We start from the raw sequence: 21,964 nt of genomic DNA on the forward strand, positions 1-21,964 counted from the left end.
TGTACATGCCATGGCCGATAGCTGGTTGTGCAGGTATGTCGCTGATTAGTTTGTGTGATATGAACATGGTTAGAAGTCTACAAAGGTGGAAGGTAATGATATCAGTTGTCAAAATATACTTCAAACGAGATATAATCTTATATGTAGAATATATTGTGGCTGTTTTTATCATACACATTAATTTTTTCCATTATTGTATTGACATATTGAGGAAAAAATAGAAACCGTAGCAACGCACGGGCATTTAACTAGTTTCTTCAAGAGATTGCTTTTATTTCAAAGAGCTATGTCCGTCAGCCTTCACCGGTTTACTAGAACTTCATGGAGCTCCTTTCCGGCCGCGTTCGCAGTTCCTCAATCCCGGAACAGGGAGTGACAGGTCACAGTTCTTTACACTCTGCAGAGGTGTGTTGCTTTACCCATAAGAGATCTTAACCTTGGTGCCATCCGGGCAGCTTTCCCGTCCACACTTCCTTTGGTGTGAGGCCCGGTATAAGGTCTAGCCAATCATGTTCCTCCGCTACCTCGAACACCCACCCTTTGTTGCATGCCCCGACCCTGGGTCCATGCCGGTCCCATTATTCCCGTAATTTCAGGGTGGACCCCGACCACGACGACAGTGCTGGGCTCTACCATACACTCCTACGCCGGTAGCTGCAACCCATCATAGACACTACAACAGGAACCCCCCTTCAGCAACGCATCAATGCGTTGCTAAATGTCCATATAAGCGTTGTTGAGGTCTACACCAACGGATTTGATATGCGTGGCTATAGGTGGCGTTGCAAAGATCTACAACAACGTATATGCATGCGTTGGTAATTGATGTGAATACGCGTTGTAACATAGCAACTCATATAATTAGATCATAACAACACTTCATATGCGTTGGTGGTTATTGTGCACAAATGAATTCTAAAATGGTTAAAACATATCATTGTAATTTATATATCATGAACAATTAATGTCATTTGCACATGAGCCCAATATAGCAAATGGAAAGACATCATATATTAAATCAATTTGTTGCATTACAAAGAACATCATCCAAATAATATGTGTTTTATTCCGAACATCAACCATGAACATTACATTCTAAAACACAATATACAACTATCTAGTAGTAGCGGCATCCTCCAACTTGCTACCAACACAGCCATACATGCATTAATAGCCTTCAAAATTTCTTGTTTTTCTTCTTATAAGTATCATGTATCGCCTCGCCTCTTTTCCTGAAGCTTAACTTCTCCACACACTGTTTGCATAAGAAGCAAAGAGATGTATTAGTCATGCATAATGTCTTCAGTACAGAAATTTGAGACATATGTTCTTGTCTGTCTGATCCTATTTAGCTTCCCGATGCTGCATGGAGAAGAGATTATATGAAATAGTATATATGTGCAATCTGACATACACAAATCGGTTTAGTACCTTTGATGTATACATTCTTAAGTTGAACGTGCTAGACTATAGTCCTCTTAGTAGCATCTTAAGCGAACATAATCGTGAGAAAATGTATAGTGTGGAATCTGGCCAAATGTTTTTGGCCATATGCATCCTCCTGACAAAAAAATTGAACTTCACAATAAATACAAGTATTTCAGTACTTAAAAGTACCTGAATTTAAAAATAATAATGCATATGAAATAAATATACCTGCATACGTGTGCACCCTATCAAGTGTGAGATGTTTACACAATGATTATAGATTACTTTAACCTTCTGGACACTCGTACTATATATTTCTTGTAATTGCAAAGAAAACAGTCCTGAAGATTCACCTGTCGTATACATGTTATAACAATGAACAGACAATAATATTTGTTTGAATATCAAAGTCAGTGAGTATAGCTGTGACTCAATATAACAGAACTAACTCTATAATTAGTGAACAACGTTGGGTTAAGAAGCTTGAATACTACTGCCTCCTAGCCACCGGATGGTTCTATAAAATAACAAAAGGAACCAAGAAATACACAGTAGCTAGCACGATTTCCATGACCAACGAGCTACTCTTCTGATAAGATCGTGATGATGAATAGCAGTACAACACCGACATCCAAAACAAATGTTGTGAATATTCATCTGAGCCAAAACAATAGTTCTGCTTGTAACGAGTATAGTAGATATCAAGAGAATTATTGACGGACTACATGTAGGGACAAACAGAATTGTGTTCTGCACAACAAAATAGGAGGAACAGGTTTGATTAAAAAAGGAGGATTGCTAGCCAAAATATAAGTATGGACCAATTGAAATGAATAAGGATACATGTTGTTCAGTCACGCACCTAATTTGTCCACCTATGAGCACTCAAGCATGGTGATTAAAGAGATATAATATGGCAGGAGCACCAAAGTGCCAACTGAAATAAAGAAGGACGCCACCATGCTTTCAAATTTGGAGGAACGGTTCATGTACCAAGACTGATCCAGAATTGAGAGGTCACCTTTGTAGGGGATGAAGCCATGTGAGCGGTGGGGCTGGCAGTTTGGCACCCATGAGATCCGACCTAGAGAGAGTACATGTTTAGGAGCCAGGCGGCGCAGCAACAGAGCATCACGTACCTAAAGGAGCAGAGGAACAGATCAGACAAACGGGGATATAACAAATCAAAAGGGGGTAAGGAGATCGGAACATAGAGATACGAGGATGATCCGGCGTCCAGGGTTAGAGGTGAGGATGTGGCCATTGTCCAAGATGGCATCCACAATATGGACGAGGTGGACGAGAGGCGATGCAATCGCAAGTCCGCCTGAGATGTGGACGGCGGCGAGATGCCCTCACGCGATAATGGCGGCTGGGAGCGAGACGCCCTCACGCCGTAGCAGCGACTGGATGGATCAAGCTGAAAGAGAGGAGACCCATGAGGGAGGAGGGACTGACCTGCAATTGAAGAGAATGATGCAGAATCGCCCGCTGCCATGAGCCAACGGAGGTTCGCTGGAGCTGTTGTTGTTGCAGAAGACTACCCACGAGGCCACGACTTGTGTAGATGAGATCGGAAGGTGCGGAAATATAGAGGCAGTTGCCTAGTTACATACACCAAGTTTCAGGGATTAATTTTTATGGGAGGTTGGGTCGCTTGCCTTAAAACTAGGGAAAATGAGCGAGTAATAATCAATAAATGTAGAAAAGAATTGGTGGAAATTTGTAGGAAGAAACGGAGGGACAAAAGGGAGATGAAAATAATATTCGACCTCCACAAATGTTTCGCCTAACTTTTCTCTAATTTTTCCTTTTCCAAAAATGAAGACACCAAATTTACATCTTCAAAGGAAATTGATAAGCGACATGACTTTTTTATGGTTGGATGTCTGGCTAGCTTGCTACATGTTTTTATTTGACATGTCTTAGATAAAATTATTTTGTGTGATGTTTACGGTAGGATGATTCGATTACACACATACACACCACACCACATGTTATTCGTTCTCCACGGTATAGCTGGCAACAGATGGATGTACCAACGCAAAAATGCGTAGCTATGCCAATACTTTGCTACGCATATTCGAAGCATTGCAAAGTATGCATTGCTATATGGGGGGGCTTGTTGTAGTGAGACCGCATTACCGTGGGGAATTAGAATGGGATCCCCACCCTCCGGTTGTTCCGCAAGACACAACTGCTACGGCAAGCAATGCTTTACCGTGGGGAATTAGAATGGGATCCCCACCCTCCGGTTGTTCTGCCGTATACAACTCGCTACGGTAAGCGCATCCGTTGATGAACGAGAGGTGGAAACACTTTTGACTACTCCGTCCCACTCCGGATCTTATGGTTAACACGGGTATTACGGCACAAGAATCACTGGCGACATTTGTTGTTTAATCCTAGATGGATATAAACCCGTGCAATGGAACCTCCACCATATCAACACAATCCATGGTTCCATTGCCCACCACATAGTCATATTCATAGTTATGAAAGTAGTGGTTTTGATTTTCATGCAATAGTGATAACCATAGTACTTTGCAATTAATTTGATAGAAATACTCAAATGACATGACCAAGTGATGAACTTGCCTGAACACTCAAATGACATGCAATTAATTTGATAGAAATACTCAAATGACATGCAGTAGTGGTTTTTATTTATTTTTTTACAGCTTTGATCATTTTCTATTCATTTTCAAAGTTTCTTGTTTATTTTAAAATGTGAAATGACACATTTACCCCTGGGCCCACCTGTCAGGGTGGCCCAGTGGGGTTAACCCTAACCCGAGCCACACTTGGGCTCGGTCGGCCCACTCGCCCCTTTCTGCCCCGCGTGGAACCCTAATCCCCCTCGTCCTCTCGCGATGCTGCGGTCGCCTCGCCGCCGCCGCCCCTAATCCGACCGCCACCGGCCCTTCCCGTCGGCGAGGTCGGTGCCAATCGAGCTGCCGCTCGACGGCGCACCTTTGGGTCCGCGTCGATTTGGCGTTCGCCGCCGTTCCTGCTCGCCCCCAACCCTGCTGCGCCTCAATCGCCTGGATCCGTGAAGATCCGCCATTCACCGGCGTCCCTGGCACCGTGACGTCGCCGTGATGAAGCTGGTGTTGCGGCGAGGTGGTGGCCTGGCCTCGGCTTGGCCCGGCGCCGCCGCTAGCCCGGCGTGTGCCGCCGTGCCGCCACGGTTGCGCGTCTCTCGCTTCGCCCGGCTTGTAAGTTCATCCCGCCTCCTCCTCTCTCTCTCCTTCTGCTCCTGTTCGACTAGCTCCGCCGCTGGCATGCTCTCCCTGTAGAGAAGCTTGCCGTGTACTGCTGCGGCTATGCTTCTGCGGCCTTACGCCATTTCTGTTGTGAGTGTGCTAGCATGTGCATGTTGTTGCTATGCTGCTATGCTGTGTTGCTGTGCTGCTGCTGTGCTAGCCATGGATGCGCTTGTGTGGCTGCTGTGATGCTGCTCTGTGTATGCTGCTGCCATTATTCCTAGCTTCTGCGCTGTGTTGTTCTTCTTTATTAGTTGCTGTTGCAATTCATGAGCCCTAGCTCATGAGCTTACTGTGATGTTGTGCTCAATTTTTAATTGTTACTGCTGCTACTATCTTGCTCCTGCCTCCCTGTGGATACATCCACTTGCCTCTGGCTTGATCATGATGCATGATCCTTGCCTTTGGCAAGTGCCAGTGCCCTGGTGTGCTATATCTTGTGCTTAATTTCATGAACATGCTCAATTGAGCATTGATGTTGGCTTAATAGCACAATCCAGTGATGAGTGAGGTGTGCTCTCTTTGGGTAACTTGATTCAGTGATACATCATGCCTTTGATGTACTCCTGGATACAATCATAAAGTCATTGATTCCGTATCTATTTATTCAGTTATAGCTTGGTTGTAATTCTTCAGTACCTGGCTAATTACTGTTAATATGCTTGGTTATAGCCATCTGTAACCAGTGCTAGCAAACTCTGATGATCATATGATCATCAATTGCTTGTGAGAGATGTTGTTTCATGTCTGTGCCTGACTGTTGCTCTCTGTGTGTTGTGTGTGCATCACACAGGCTTGGCCTGGTGTGTGATGGTGCTTGTTCAAGCACTTGTTGATACTTGCAGTGATCCATTGGATCACCAGCAAGATTCTATTGTATCAATTGCTTGTATAATTCATTTATCTGTGTTGGTTTGCTTTGTTGCATGGATAAATGATGTGAACTGCTTGCAGTGATGATCTCATGGATGAATTGATGAGACTAGAGGGATGCCAACCACTGGTTGGGTACCCTAGCTCATACTGAACCCTTCTGGGTAATGATATATGTGCTGGCTTGGTGGTTTGATTGCTTAAGTGGTAGAGGTGGCCTCAACAGCCATTCCTGGCTGTTTAGGAAGCTCCCACACTTGTTGGCTTGGTTTGAATGGACAACTGCTTTCTGGCCTGACCATATTTGGTTGCCAGATGCTTTTGATGTTGAAAAACATAAATAGACACTTGATAGTCTATCTGTCTGATGGTGTGGTGGCCATAGGTGCTAAGTGAATCTGGCTAGCTAGATAGGATCATCCCTTGTTGGATGTCTTTGATTATGTCACTGGTTTGACATAGCCAATGTTCCCGTGGTAACTTCCTATTGGTTTTCCTCTTGTTTACTTGCACCAATTTGGCCGGTAGCCATATGATGACTCACATATAGGGTTTCTACCCACTTTGCCTCCGTGACTTGTGCATATGATGGATTTGTATGAGCAAAACCTTGCTTGCTCATGATTTATTGATATACCTCACTCCAGCTCCTAGAAATTGGTGTTGGTGTAGAGGATTGCTTCTGGTTGATGATCAAAACTTGCCCTGATCCTCCTGGCTAGCTGATGCTTGATCTATTCCATGATTTGTTGCTCAGCAGCAAGCAGTTCTTGGTGGAACTGTCTCTGGTGGGTTTTGGCTAGCTATGTGTTCTTCCTGTTCTTGAGTTCTTACCCTGGGAGATTCTGCCGATGATCAGCTAGGGTTTGCTGGTGAAAAAGCTTTTATACCACCCAAGCACTCGCTTCATTGGTCGACAAGACAACCATGTCACTTAGGTGACTCTCCCCTCGGTCCGTGTGTGTTGTGAGACATGCGAGCTATCCTCGTGAGCTGCCTGTGTGCTTCACAGGTTGGGACTTGGTCCTTTGGCTTGACACCCCGGCAGTGTTTGAGTTATCCTCTCAATTTGATCATATTTGCTAACCTGCCACCTATCTGTCTCCTTAATGTTAGTTTCAAAATTTTCACCAAAGCTGCAACCATTAGGCTGAATTCTGTAGCTGATCATGTGGTTCGTCCTTCTCAAACTGCTTTTATGCAAGGTCGTAACATCCTTGACGGAGTTGTGATCCTTCATGAAACGGTACACGAACTACACCGTAAGAAGTTGAATGGGGTAATTTTAAAAATTGATTTTGAGAAGGCCTACGATAAAGTCAAGTGGTCTTTCCTTCAACAAACTTTAAGAATGAAAGGCTTCTCTCACGAGTGGTGTGCGTTAATTCAAAGCTTCGTCTCGGGAGGAAGTGTAGCCATTAAAGTCAACGATGACATTGGCAAATACTTTCAGACCAAGAAGCGGCTTAGACAAGGTGATCCTCTATCGCCAATGCTATTTAATATAGTGGCCGATATGCTTGCCGTCATGATTGAACGCGCCAAGGCTGGTGGCCAAATTGAAGGTGTTGTTCCTCATCTAGTTGATGGAGGTTTATCTATCCTTCAATATGCCGATGATACAATTCTTTTTATGGAACATGACATCGAAATGGCAAAGAATCTGAAGTTAATACTTTCAGCATTCGAGCAACTATCGGGTCTAAAGATTAACTTCCATAAGAGTGAGTTGTTTTGTTTTGGCGAGGCTCGTGGATGACGTCGCCCAGTATGCTGAATTATTTGGCTGTGGGCAAGGTCAGTTCCCTATTAAGTATTTGGGTATTCCGATTCACTATCGGAGATTTACAAATGCTGAATGGAAGCTTGTTGAGGAGAGATTGCAATTAAGATTACCTAGTTGGAAAGGTAAATTACTATCCTTGGGAGGAAGATTGGTCCTTATTAATTCAGTGCTAAGTAACATGGTACTGTATATGATCTCTTTCTTCCAATTGCCCAAAGGAGTCTTAAAACGATTGGATTATTTCCGGTCAAGATTTTTTTGGCAAGGGGATAGTGAGAAAAAGAAATATCGATTGACCAAATGGAGTATAGTTTGCCGACCAAAAGATCAAGGAGGTCTTGGCATTCATGACCTGGAGGTCAAGAATAAAGCCCTCCTTGGCAAATGGCTTTTTAAGCTACTTACTGAAGAAGGGGTGTGGCAAACCTTACTCAAGAGAAAATATGTTGGCTCAAATGCTATGTCCCAGGTTTATTGGAAACCAGGTGATTCACATTTTTGGGCTGGCCTTATGGCAACGAAGAAATTCTTCTTTCCATATGGCTCCTTCTCTATTAGGAATGGATCGGAAATTAGATTCTCGGGAGGACAAGTGGCTAGGTAATACCACCCTCCGTGAACAATATCCGGCTTTATACAATGTTGTGCGCCATAAAAGCGATACTCTCGCCAAGGTGATGGAATCTTCCCCACCTAATGTGACGTTCAGAAGGAGCATTGTTGGTCCTAGACAAGCATCTTGGAATGCTTTGCTTCAACGTTTGGATTCGGTCCAGTTGACGCAGGGATCCGATGTGTTTCGATGGAATCTCACCGAAAATGGAAAGTTTTCGGTAGATTCGATGTACAAGGCTTTAATCCATCCTGAGGTTCAAGTCGATAGTAATAAAAAAATTTGGAAGATGAAGATCCCGCTTAAAACGAAGGTATTCACTTGGTATCTTCGTCGCGGGGTTATCTTAACAAAAGATAACCTTGTAAAACGAAATTGGCATGGAAGTAAATCGTGTGTCTTTTGTCATCAAGACGAGACAATCAAACACCTTTTCTTCCAGTGTAAATTCGCGAGGTCTATATGGTCAGTCATCCAGATAGGTTCTACCTTATATCCACCACGTAGCGTTGCGAACATTTTCGGCAATTGGCTTAATGGTGTTGATCCTAGGTTTAAGATACTTATTAGGGTGGGAGCGATTGCCGTGATATGGTCGCTTTGGCTATGTAGAAATGACAAGGTTTTTAATGATAAAAATGCTTCTCTTTTGCAGGTTATCTACCGGTGTACGGCTACGCTCCGTTCTTGGTCTCCTCTACAGCGTGTGGAGTATCGAGACCTCTTTATGGAGGTTTGTACACGGTTGGAGGACACGGCGAGGGATATTTTTTCCCAACATGGGTGGCATAGAAATCTTCGGATTGAGCCTCATTCATCTGTGGCGCTACCTTAGCTTTTCATTTTTTACTATATGGATTGTACTCGTCTTGATGGTGTAACTTTTAGCTCGAACGGCTGTGTGCATCCTAGTTATGCAGAGGCTGGGTGTAATGCTTAACTTAAGTAATAAAACGCCCTTTATCGAAAAAAAATTTGCTAACCTGCCAAGTGGTTTTACCACTTGGCATAATCCCTATTTTCTTGTCTTTGTTGTCTTACTATGCAGGTTTAAGGAAATGATCAAGAAATTCAATCAAGTGATGTCCAAGAAAATCATGAAGATTTTCTTATCTAGTTTAGCCATTTTACAATATCTTTGTAATTTTCATTTTCTATTTTTCTATTTATTCAATTCTTGTAATGTGTTGTAATATTTTATATTTCAATTCTGGATATTGTAAAGACAATGTATCTTGTGTGATTATTAATAAAGCTCAAAGTTTCCCTAATGAGCTTTACTAAATAAATGTAATGTTTATATTCTTGATTATTCATATTTGTTTAATGAATTACCTCAATTTTGAATTATGAGATATTCATATGATGTTTAAATTTGAAATTCAAAAGTTCTTGTGTTTGAATTCAATCATGCAACTTAAGTTGTAATGCAATACTCTCCTCTCTTCTCAAAACCCTAATTTAGTTAGGTGAGTTGCAAGTTTGTCGCACTCTCGAAACCCTAACCATGTAAGGTGTCGAGAGAGAAACTTGTCCCCCTTCGATGCAGTTTTTTTTAAAAGCGCGAAATTTCCCCAGAATTTACTATGCAATGCACATCCCTTTCTAAAATCTACCCCTCGATCGTCTCTAAACCTGGGACATTACAGGTTATGAACTTGTTTGCACCATATTTAGATTATTTATTATTATATATTTGTGAGTCATGTGAAACTATTGTGAAATTATATGTTTTATTTGTTGAAATGCAGGGATTAAGGAAAAACTGAAAAATTCTTGCACACAACAAAGGAAACCACACGAATATGTGCCATGGGAGCCGGCCGACCAACCTAGGATCGCCCTTTGCCCTGTAGGCCGGGCTTTGCTGTGTACCTGGCACACAAGCCACACATCAAAGGTTGGTGTCTTTGTCGTGTGCCCAGTCCACTCGACACACGATAAAAGGTGGTGTCTTTGTCGTGTGCCAAGCCAGCGCAACACATGACAAAGGGGCCGCACCTGTGGCATTGGGCTGTCATGCACAACGCTAGGCACATAATATAATTTGAACTTTTTTTCGTGTGTTTTATTTTGGTACACGGCAAACTATCAAGTGCCGTCGTCTGCCCGTCCAAACCGTCAAGTCAACTTATCTATGTCGTGTAACGTGAAAATACACATGGCAAAGACTATGACATGTACATGTTGAAAACACACAGTAAATATTTGTTGTACCAATCTAGGTTGTGTACGGTTTGCCGTTTATCGACACACACCAAAGTTCCGCTGACCTTTTTCCATATATATCTATAAAATGCAAAGCCAGAATCTCCAATAGTGTTCAGACCCATCCACCTAGGTATCGGTATTTCCAACGCTAGGAACTTTTAGAACTTTTAAAAGACAAAAAAAGAAGAAGCTAAAGGTCCAAAATGTTACAAACTACGACCAGTAACAAAATCGAGTTCCTCCACATATCGCGGCTCCTTCCTCCCACTCTTAATCCAACACAATTGCCTGCTGGTCTCACCTTCCTCCTTGTTCATGCACGACCCGCTTCTCCACGCCTCCACGTGCCTCTGAGGTTGCACCCACCTCTGCCCATTCCACGCACCTTAGAGGCCACCAACACCCCCACCCCCACCGACGCACCTAGTAGTAGGTGTTCTCCATTTATAAATGTGTCCCTGCTCGGAATCTGACAAAATGGCTCCTCCGGCTGACTTTCCTCCTTGCCCTCATGCCGCTCTCTTCTGCACGCCTCCAAGGCTGCCCCACTGCTGCCCGTTTCCCTCACCTACGGCCCACTCCCGTGTGCCATCGAGTTCGCCCCCCCCCCCCCACCGCCGCCCGCTTCTGCCACATGTCGCCCACTTCCGCGTGCCTCTGAGGCCTCCCCCACCACCGTCCACCTCCACAATGTGGCGCGTGCTTCCACTCGTCTCGGAGGCCACCCCACCACCACCGAAGCCCACATATCTCGATCTTGCACACACTAGACTACCAGCCATGTGCAAACAAACGGTAGATGAGGATATGCCTCTGGAACGATTCCTTTTAGTCTCATGCTCTGTTCTTCGAGTTTTTTTTAATGATAATCTAAACATTTAAACCGCTGCTGGCTTTGCAACCATCTTGGGGCATGTTCCTAGGGCGGCCTCAGAGGCTATGGCGGCGGTGCCAGAGGAGGTCCAAGAGAGTTGGCGTCGGGGTAAGCACTGGCGAGAACAAGGAAATGAAAGTGAGGACACCGGAGAGAAGAAGTGAACTAAGTAAATATGTTGCATAAGCAGTTGGATTTTATTCCTTGGCTTGTTTCAAGCTTGTGCTACCTTAGTTCTGCGATCATGGGCCACGTGCGGATTCAACATTGCACCGTGTGATCCGGTAGCTATGCATCGATTTTGGGCCGAGATCAGCATGAATGGTCATCCGCACCGACTAGACGGGAGCTCGATACTGCCCATAGCCATCCCCGAGCCCAAGTAACCTATATGGTATTGTTTATTGTGCAACTGGCCTTTGTGTCAATTATCTAGCTAGTTCTTACTAGGGTTTTTTTTTTGCGAAACACAGTACAGACACAAGACTCATAATACGTATATACCCTCATCCTTATGAACGCACACAGGGTTTGGGTAGTTATCTACCTAGGGTGGTATCCAAAATAAAATGTCTAGGTTTTGAATTAAAATTATTTGCCAACTTATAACTAGGGACGTGCGAGTGTTTAGTTCTCGTGGTAATTATGAATGTCGTACTCGTCTACAAGAGCCTGTATTTGGGGAAAAAGAAAAATAATATTGGACTTTTAGACGCGGATTAAAACTAATATTATCTACATGTCTTCAAAGTTTCGCTAACAAATAAGTTGTATTTTTTGGCTCCATGAAAGTTAAAAAACTCCTTTTTTATCCCCACATGTATTTTTTGCACATGTTGTTAAAAAAAAGATTTCTAAACATCAATTCATTACTATCTTATTTGAAACTATGAAATTCTGTGATTTTACAGTAGGTCCTCCAGTCAAGTCACGATGAACCCTTATTCTTTTTCTGCCACTTGAATATATAAGTTCGAGTAAGGTTTCTTTCTATATCCAGCAAAACAACAAATGGAATAGAGTTAATGAGTTATACGGGCTTGCCAAAAACAACAAGCATTAAACTGTACGCGTCTGCACAGCTCAGCGCGGCGACCGTTGAGTCCGAACGCGATCCCTTTGCGCCATATTTATGCTCAATCGTCTCCGCTGTCCAGAGGCCACCACCGCTCTTGCAAGCAACCCAGCCACCGTGCCCACATAAACTCCTTCGATCTGAATCTTTCCACGCATCAGGCAGCCGCAGATGAATCCCATGTATGCGCAGCACCATGACGGCGTGGAGGAAGCAGCTGCGATTGCAGCTCTGGGGACGGCGGAGAACGCGCAGGCACCTGTGCACTCGTTAGAGATATGGCAGGAGGGGAGGCACCCGGCTCCACCGTCACCGTCGTTTCTCATTCAGATCAACGAGGAGGAGAATCAAATCGAAGATTTCGATAACACAGGTACGTTCCTATCCATATCAATCAGGAACTATATATTGCCCTTACTGCAGGATGGTCGATCATTCACAACTGATGGGCTCAATCTTTTTTTTTCAAAATGGGGAATGAAACCCCGGCTTCTGCATCGTGATGATGCACACGGCCTTTTATTAATAAAGTAATAGTACAAAATTAAAATATCTTAGGCATCGCCTAGAATTGATACAAGAATCAACCAGCGAAAGATAACTAGAAGAATCGGACTACACATCATTGTATCCGTCTATTGTGCCGCCAGCCAGCCTGGCACAAGATATCCTGAGCGACCATCTGGAGCCGTGTGCATCCAGTAGCCATAGCATCCCGCTGTCCCTCCGGTGACAGAAGAGCCCACAACTGGACCCAGTGTGACACCATATGGATAACCTGCAAAAAGTGAAATGAAAGTTTCTTGTTAAAAATAATATCATTCCTTGTCCTCCAGATAGACCAGCATAAGGCAGAAACCCCAATACGGATGAAAGCCTTTGATTGTCTATCAACTCCATTTAGCCAGTTACCAAACATATTGGTAATACTGGTTGGAGGTGGGAGAGCAAAAGTAAAATTAATCGTACGCCAGAGAATTTTAGCTAAAGGACAAGTGATGAACAAATGTTCAATAGTCTCCTGCTCACCACAAAAAACACATTTTGTACAACCATTCCATCTTCTCTTGGCTAAATTGTCTTTATTGAGTAAAACTTTGTTGCTTAAGAACCACATAAATATTTTTATCTTTAAAGGAACTTTAACTTTCCAAAGATATTTTCGCAAGAAATGGGTGTGATCATTCATTAAATCCTCATACATAGATTTGACTGTAAACATGCCATTTGTTGTCAACTTCCAAACAAAGTGATCCTTCTCATCAGATAAATTAACCCTCATAAGTTTTCGGCATAAAACTGATGGGCTCGATCTTTAACCATGTTCTGATGGTTTGCCTGCAGATGAAGCACCTTCCTTTGATTGGATCGATCTTCCACTGGATATGTTCCGTATCATTCTTGATCGTCTTGGTGCCTTCGATATCCTTAGTTTCCCTTTGGTCTGTAGGCCTTGGGCAGAGGTGTACACAGAGAATCGTCGCCTACAACCTGGTGCTCCTACCCTACTGACTTCTCCCTCCGAGGGCGGTTGGGAGATCCCGGATGATTGGGAGCGAGGTTTGTTTTTTATCAACAACATCTTGTCAAGGGAGTTGTTCTCGGTTGAGGTGGAGGCTCTGAGATATGAGAGATGGATAGGCGGCAAAGATGAATGGCTAGTGACCACTGGTCAAGCAGGCAACTTCTTCAAGCTTCTGAATCCTATCACAGGATATTACATCTATCTGCCTGACAACTTGCAAAAATGTCCTCTAGTTGACCGCGTCCAGTTGTGCCGAACTCCCACTCAAGCTGAACCTCATGATTATTTTGCCATTGCCATATCTGTTGAATAAGTTTCAGTTAGCAGCTGTTAGTGTCGTTAGGATTCAGTTTCGACAGTTTCGTCAGAGTTTCTGTTAGAGAGATTTTAGGAGGACCGCGTCGTGTTTAGTGCGAGCACCTCCATGTTTGTAGGATCGTCGTGGAGCTCGTTCCGAGTCGTGGGATGGCACGATTCAGTCGGGAACGTGGCGGAAGTCACGGCATTGCTTTGTAATCGCTCAATAAGAGGATGAATGAAACAGAAAAGCAGTAGCTGCACCAAAACCACCAAGTGTTCATCGTCTACCTCCAGCTCCCTCTCTATCTCTGCCTCGATTCGATCCGATCGTGAGTGAGGGTTAGAGCTGACAAGTGGTATCAGAGCCTAGGCTCGTGTCGCGGAGAGAAGGATGACGAAGGGCGGCGATGACGCGTCCAAGAAGGCCGCCGCAGACGCGGACAAGGACGGGAAGAACTCGGGCGCCGCTTCATCACCACACTCCTCGGCAGAGAAGGCGCTGGCCGTCCCGCGCTCCACGCGCGACATGGGCGGCAGCTCCAGCACGGCGTGGCCGGTGCTGACGAGGACGAACTACAACACCTGGTCGCTGCTCATGAAGGTGATCCTGCAGGTTCGTCACCTGTGGGAAGTCATCGACACGGGCGTGGGCGAGTACGACGACGATCGTGCGGCGTTGGAGGCCATCCTCCGCGCCGTACCTCTGGAGATGATTCCGATGCTCGCCGTCAAGGACACGGCGAAGGAGGCGTGGGATGCGATCAAGACGATCCGCGTCGGGGCAGATCGAGTCAGGGACTCGAAAGCCCAAAACTTCCGCAAGCGGTACGAGGATCTTCGGTTCAAACCCGGTGAGTCTGTCGATGATTTTGGGTTGAGGCTGCAGGAGCTGGTCCACCAGTTGGACATCCATGGAGACCCCGTCGACGACAAGAAAGTGATCCTCAAGTACCTGCGGGTCGTGCCAAGGAAGTACAAGCAGATGGCACGGTCAATCGAGGGCCTCCTCGATCTGAAAACCATGTCCATCGAAGAGCTGACGGGGCGTCTCAAGGTCTGCGAAGAAGACGACGACGACGAGCCCACAGGCACGGCCGGCGGCGGCCAACTGCTGCTCACGGAGGAGCAGTGGCGCGCCCGCATGAAGCACCGCGATGGCGATGGCTCGTCAGGGAGCGGTGGCAGCGGTGGCAACCGCCGCGGCAAGGGGCGCGGGAACGACGCCCCGCGCGACAAGCCGCAAGGGGCGAACGGCGGCGGCGCCGCACGCGACGACAAATGCCGCTACTGCGGCAAGTTCGGGCATTGGGCCCGTGACTGTCGCAAGAAGAAGAGGGAAGAGGCTCACCTGGTCAAGGACGGCGACGACGACGAGCCGGCCGCGCTCCTCATGGCGCAGCTGTGCCCAGTCGCCGACGAACCCGAACGCGTGGGCGGACACGTGTTCCTCAACGAGGAGCGTGCCAAGGTGCGGCTTGGCGACGAGCATGAGCCGGTCGACGTACCCTGGTACCTCGACAGCGGCGCGTCCAACCACATGACCGGCAGTCGAGCCGTCTTCGCCGAGCTAGACACCAAGGTGACTGGCACGGTGCGATTCGGCGACAACTCCATCGTCGACATCGTCGGGCGTGGGACCGTGGTCATCGCGGTGCGTGGCGACGAGCACCGCGCCTTAACGGACGTCTACCTCATCCCCAAGCTCAAGACGAGCATAGTGAGCCTCGGCCAGCTCGACGAGAACGGCTGCCCCTCAGCGATCCGCAACGGCTTCATGTCCCTTTGGGATCGCAGCAATCGCCTGCTCGCCAAGGTACCTCGCTCCCCGAATCGTCTCTACAAGGTGAACCTGCAGGTGGTGCAGCCTGTGTGCCTGTCGCTGCGCTCTGGCGACAGCAGCTGGACTTGGCACGAGAGGCTCGGCCACCAGAACTTCGGGCGCTCCGCGCCATGTCTCGCAACGACATGGTTCGCGGGCTACCAGAGATCGGCCACACGGACCAGCTCTGCGACGCCTGCTTGGCAGGGAAGCAGAGGCGGGCCCCGTTCCCGCAGGTGGCAAAGTTCCGCGCCACGGAACGCCTCGAGCTGATCCACGCCGACCTCTGCGGACCGATCACGCCGGCGACGCCAGGAGGGAAGCGCTACTTCCTCCTGATGGTGGACGACTTCAGCCGCTACATGTGGCTGGTGCTGCTCTCCACCAAGGACGAAGCTGAAGCCGCGATCCGTCGCATCAAGGCGGCCGCCGAAGTGCAGAGCGGCTGCACCCTGCGCACCCTTCGCACCGATCGGGGGGGAGAGTTCACCTCCCGCTCCTTCGAGGAATTCTGCGCCGACAGAGGCGTCCAGCGCCACCTCTCCGCGCCCTACACACCGCAGCACAATGGCGTGGTGGAACGCCGCAATCAGACGGTAGTGGCCACCGCACGAAGCATGCTCAAAGGGCGAGGTGTGCCCAACACGTTTTGGGGGGAGGCAGTGACGACGGCGGTGTTTCTTCTGAACCGCTCCTTCACGCGCGCCGTGGATGGCAAGACGCCGTACGAGCTTTGGCACGGCAAGACGCCAAATCTGCACTTCCTGCGGGTCTTTGGCTGCGTCGTTCACGTCAAAACGGCTCGGCCACACCTCAAGAAGCTCGAGGACCGCAGCAAGAAGATGGTCCTGCTGGGCTACGAGCCAGGCTCCAAGGCGTACAAGGTCTTCGACCCCCTGACACAGACGGTGCACGTCACGCGCGATGCTGTCTTCGACGAGGCTGCGTCATGGAGCTGGGAGAACGGCGGCCTGGAGGCGGTGAACAGCGACTTCGACGTGGAGTACACGCTTCCCCAAGCTGCTGCTCCGCGTGGGTGTGCCGCCGACCCTCCCACGCCAGAGCGCGCACCGGACGCGCACGGCGCGACACCTCCAGCGCCAGAGCGCGCACAGAGCGCGCACGGCACGGCGTCACCACAGACACCGGCGACCCCTCAATTCCACGATGCAGGGGACCTCCAGGACCCCTCAGTGGAGTTCGCGACGCCCTCCAGCGCTAACACTCCGTCTGTGGAGGACCGAGACACTCCTGTGCGCAGGTACAGGACCGTCGCCAACATTGATGCCGAACTTGAACGGGGGCTGCTCCTTGCCGAAGGAGAAGAGCCTGCGTCGTTCACGGAGGCTCAAGCAGAAGCTGGATGGCGCACTTCCATGGCTGAGGAGATGGCCGCGATCGAGGAGAACGACACCTGGGAGCTCACCAACCTGCCTGCTGGGCACCGTCCCATTGGTTTGAAATGGGTGTTCAAGCTGAAGAAAAATCCTGCAGGCGAAGTGGTGCGGCACAAGGCGAGGCTGGTGGCAAAGGGATATGCGCAGCGAGCTGGCATAGACTTCGAGGAAGTCTTTGCGCCAGTTGCACGCCTGGACTCGGTGCGCGTCCTCCTCGCCATAGCTGCACACCACAACTGGGAGGTGCACCACCTCGACGTCAAGAGCGCATTCCTGAATGGCGACCTTGAGGAGGAAGTGTATGTCTCCCAGCCCCCTGGCTTCATCATCGACGGCATGGAGGGAAAGGTGCTGCGCCTGAAGAAGGCGCTCTACGGGCTGCGTCAAGCACCGCGAGCTTGGAACGCCAAGCTTGACAGCACGCTTCTCTCTCTGGGCTTCACCAGGAGCCCATCGGAGCACGCCGTGTACACACGCGGCGAGGAAGATTCACGCCTGCTGCTGGGCGTCTACGTCGACGATCTGATCGTCACTGGCGGCAGCAAGCAGGAGATCGCCAGGTTCAAGCGCGAGATGATGACCAGGTTCAAGATGAGTGACCTGGGTCTTCTTGCCTACTACCTTGGCATGGAAGTGTCCCAGGGCGGCGGCGAGATCACGCTCTGCCAGTCCGCTTACGCCGGCAAGCTCCTAGAGAAGGCTGGCATGGCGAACTGCACCCCGACCCAGATGCCAATGGAGCCACGCCTGAAGATGAGCAAGATCAGCTCGAACCCACCGGTGGATGGCACGATGTATCGTTCCATCGTCGGTGGTCTCCGGTACCTGGTGCATAGCAGGCCTGACATTGCATTTGCAGTGGGTTTCGTCAGTCGCTTCATGGAGACGCCGACGACGGAACACCTGAGCGCGGTCAAGCATCTTCTCCGGTACATCGCAGGCACTAAGAGCTACGGGTGCACACTCCGTGGCGGCAGCGAGCAGCTCGAGCTCGTGGGCTACAGTGATGCGGACCTGGCCGGCGACCTAGATGATCGCAAGAGCACGACGGGCAGCATCTTCTTCATCAACGGCTGCCCAGTGTCTTGGCAGTCGGTCAAGCAGAAGACGGTGGCACTTTCGTCGTGTGAGTCTGAGTACATGGCTGCCACAGCGACGGCGTGCCAGGCAGCCTGGCTCCGACGTCTCCTCGGCGAACTGCTCAACGAGGAGGAGAAGACGGTGAAGCTCTTCATCGACAATCAAAGCACCATTCAGCTGATCAAGAACCCAGTGTTCCATGATCGCAGCAAGCACATCGACACTCGCCACCACTTCATCAGGGAATACGTCGCCGACGGCAGAGTCTCCGTCGAACACATCGGCACCACCAACCAGCTCGCTGATATTCTCACCAAGTCTCTTGGGCGCGTTCGGTTCCAGGACCTGCGCGCGAGGATCGGCGTCACCAACATCATCCGCGACTAAAACTTAGGGGGAGATTTGTTGAATAAGTTTCAGTTAGCAGCTGTTAGTGTCGTTAGGATTCAGTTTCGACAGTTTCGTCAGAGTTTCTGTTAGAGAGATTTTAGGAGGACCGCGTCGTGTTTAGTGCGAGCACCTCCATGTTTGTAGGATCGTCGTGGAGCTCGTTCCGAGTCGTGGGATGGCACGATTCAGTCGGGAACGTGGCGGAAGTCACGGCATTGCTTTGTAATCGCTCAATAAGAGGATGAATGAAACAGAAAAGCAGTAAGTTGTACGCTGCACCAAAACCACCAAGTGTTCATCGTCTACCTCCAGCTCCCTCTCTATCTCTGCCTCGATTCGATCCGATCGTGAGTGAGGGTTAGAGCTGACAATATCAGCCAGAATGCTAGCTTATACTATGGCCGGGAATTATCACTGGATTACATTGGAGAATCCTGATGAACCGATTTATTCTGATGCTATAATGTATGGAGATAAAATTATCGCCATCTGTAGGAACGGAAACTTGTGGTCATGGGGTTTGGATGAAGGAGGGGAAAATCCTATGCTACTGCTAAGGTCATGTGTTGACACTCGCACTCAAGGGTGGGAACAATTTGATTTTATTCTGGCACCATCTGTCAACCGCAATATTCTTATTGTCAGCGCACATGGCGACTATGCTCCTCTTAGATGGGGAAATAGACGATCATGTCATAGCAGCAGCCACTTGAACTTCCTGGTGGATGGGGCTGTGATTCACGAGGTGGACATGGATACCCAGAGCATAGAAGAAATCCGTGATATTGGTGATCAAGCCTTATTTGTAGGCCCAAACTATCCATTCTATGTTCCCGTGTCATTGCCCTCTGGAGATTTAAAGAAAAATCATGTATACATTGCTGATGTGTCGGACGATGATGCTATTGCCATAGATCTGAGTCTGGAGGATCTTCCCGACAATGTTTCCTTGATCAACTACTCCGGGCCAGAAAATAACTATCAGGTGCCGATGTGGTTCCGACCAGCTTTCCCTTGAATATTGGGTATCTCGGTTTTTTTCAGCATCTGAAGAGATGAAGTTCTACAGTCGGCAACACTACAGATAATGCACATATCCTGCTACGGATTGTAATTTGTTTCTAGTGTGGTACTGTGATCTATCTTGCAATAGATGGTACTATGCAGCATGCAATAATGTACCCGCAAAAAAATGCAATAATTTACGATTGTGAGGATTTGTGCTAATGCTATCTTTACCTTGTATGTGGTTTTATATATATAAGAGATTACTTATATGTGTCCAAAGTACCATATGTATGTGAAAATATGTGGTTTTGTACTTTCGTATGTTGTGTAGACCCCTTCATGAGACCCACTTGCCAACAACAACGTGGTGAACTAGTTATAGGCACGGAAAGTGCAACTTTCAGGTTTCGAATTAAAATATCCTAACTAAGATGCAAAGCTCCTACCATTTGTATACGTAAAAGACTACAACATTCAATGATTGTGAAAGATTACGACGATATTTTATAAAGAAAATTGAAAAGTACATCTGGAATTTTTAACTTGTGATAGTTTTTGAAAGAATAAGTAAAACGAAATATATATATTGAAAATATAGTACAAGGACAGGATAAAGGTCTTGACTGAAACACACACAGCCACACCACGGAGGCTATATACACATTCTTACATTTACACCAGCTCACTACTAAGATGATCACAAAGTCACAAAGAGCTAAATTAGTTCCCTGGGGAGAGGCAAACAAGAGAGCAGTTCGGCAAGTCCATGCGGACTAGTCATGCACCAACATAGGGCCTTTAGCCACTTTAAGCTACAGAACCAGCTCAACACTGAGTGCTGGACTTCACCGCAGAGCAGCACATAGCCGGGCATCCTCACCGTGCCGGAGCAAGGTGTACTCCGGGGACCTTGATGCCAAGCCTGCATGTGGGGAGCGGGCGAACGACGAAAAGAACTAGATGTTCAGGAGAACCATTGGTTCTGGTTAGATATACACATACACAAGTATTGCCGTATTTGTTTGTGAAATATAAGATATCTTCAGTGATATCCATGAAGTTTTTCTCGGAGACATACATATTTGATAGATGTTAAATATATTTGAGAAATTATATTTCCGTAGAAAGATGATTTTAAAAATTTCTATATGTAAAGAAGAATAACTTTGTTGACACGCATGACCATTTTCAAAGATCGCACGCGCAATATATTTTGATAAAAACTGATGTTTGGTAAAGATATATTTTATCAGCAGAAAAGGATTTGGGAGTCTTAACTTTTCTTCGAAAAAATATCTCTTTTATTTAACATGAATAAACGATTTTTAATACAAGGCGAGAAGTATTTTAAAAATATTTATATCTAAGACATTTTATGTGATTTCTTGATAGTGTTTTTATTAAACGTCATTCCTAGTATTTTACTAAACACCATTGCTAGTATTTTTCATATGCAAAATACAAAGCAGGATGAGAAATATAGATAAAACCCCTCATCCCATTGGCGCATACTAGTCATTTGCTTTTTTTAGGAGCATGACCGTAGGGGTTTCCCCTACGGTATAGGTTTTCTTTTTTATATAAAAGCCACGAGCCAGAGGACTCAGTCCAAGTTTACAAGGGAGCTAAGGGGGGAAGAAATGAACAGGATGCAAAAGATAAATGGCAATAGAAATCTAAGTAAAGGTAGACTGTAACCAAGCCAGCAGTTGTTGCACTAACACAGGTTTAAATCTGTACTGATGTAAAAACAAGTCACTCTGGGAACGCACTTTCCATCTACCTAAAGAGGTGCTCTGGTCCTTGAAAATATGATCATTTCTTTCCTTCCATAAGTTCCATGCTGCGCAAGAAAAGATTTCCAAGAAACAGGGTCCAACAAAAGTGGATTTTATATATCAAGGAGATGCGTTGGGAGATGGGCAAAGTGCAATCCCAGAATATACCAATGTATGCCCAACAAGAAGACGCAAAGGAGCACTAAAAGAAGAAATGATTCCTAGTCTCTAGAGTATGCCCTGGACAGAGAACACATTCTGGCCCGTCCGTAATAATCCACTGCTTTCTGAGCATCAAATCCTTTTTGTTCAAGCGATCGAAAAAGCAGCCAAAGGAAAACCTTGAGTTTGGGCAGGCTCTTCGATCTTGAAATAAATTGAAGACTAATGTCTTGGGGAGCTTGGGCGAAGGCAAAATTATAGTATCTCCGAAGTGTAGATGGAGCTGCCCTAGGGAAAGATTCTTGAATCATTAGCAGTCATGTCAGTGATCAGATCATTCAAATAACCTTGAATTTGGTGGACATCTTCAAATGCTTGG

General features: G+C 47.0%; 1 protein-coding gene and 1 long non-coding RNA gene across 2 annotated transcripts; one reads left to right on the plus strand and one right to left on the minus strand.

The window, feature by feature from the left end:
- Positions 1-1,178: 1,178 nt before the first annotated feature.
- On the minus strand, positions 1,179-1,765 carry LOC124701214. The gene is made up of 3 exons (XR_007001940.1): positions 1,657-1,765; positions 1,432-1,561; positions 1,179-1,255 (listed from the first exon to the last, which is right to left on the minus strand). It is a non-coding gene; the product is annotated as an uncharacterized LOC124701214 (long non-coding RNA).
- A 10,469-nt stretch (positions 1,766-12,234) lies between these two features.
- On the plus strand, positions 12,235-19,864 carry LOC124701014. The gene is made up of 3 exons (XM_047233075.1): positions 12,235-12,499; positions 13,471-13,949; positions 19,008-19,864. The coding sequence occupies exons 1-3, from the start codon at positions 12,298-12,300 to the stop codon at positions 19,653-19,655; spliced, it is 1,329 nt and encodes a 442-aa protein (XP_047089031.1). The 5' UTR covers positions 12,235-12,297; the 3' UTR covers positions 19,656-19,864.
- Positions 19,865-21,964: the final 2,100 nt, after the last annotated feature.

The sequence above is a fragment of the Lolium rigidum genome, chromosome 3 (assembly GCF_022539505.1).
Source record: "Lolium rigidum isolate FL_2022 chromosome 3, APGP_CSIRO_Lrig_0.1, whole genome shotgun sequence".
Taxonomy (NCBI): domain Eukaryota; kingdom Viridiplantae; phylum Streptophyta; class Magnoliopsida; order Poales; family Poaceae; genus Lolium; species Lolium rigidum.

What these genes read in the sequence shown, in the direction of transcription:
- LOC124701014 (XM_047233075.1), top strand. Translation starts at nt 12,298, where the DNA reads ATGAATCCCATGTATGCGCAGCACCATGACGGCGTGGAGGAAGCAGCT. An exon ending in CGAAGATTTCGATAACACAG is followed by an intron (nt 12,500 to 13,470) that starts GTACGTTCCTAT and finishes GTTTGCCTGCAG; the next exon opens with ATGAAGCACCTTCCTTTGAT. An exon ending in ATGATTATTTTGCCATTGCC is followed by an intron (nt 13,950 to 19,007) that starts ATATCTGTTGAA and finishes TTAGAGCTGACA; the next exon opens with ATATCAGCCAGAATGCTAGC.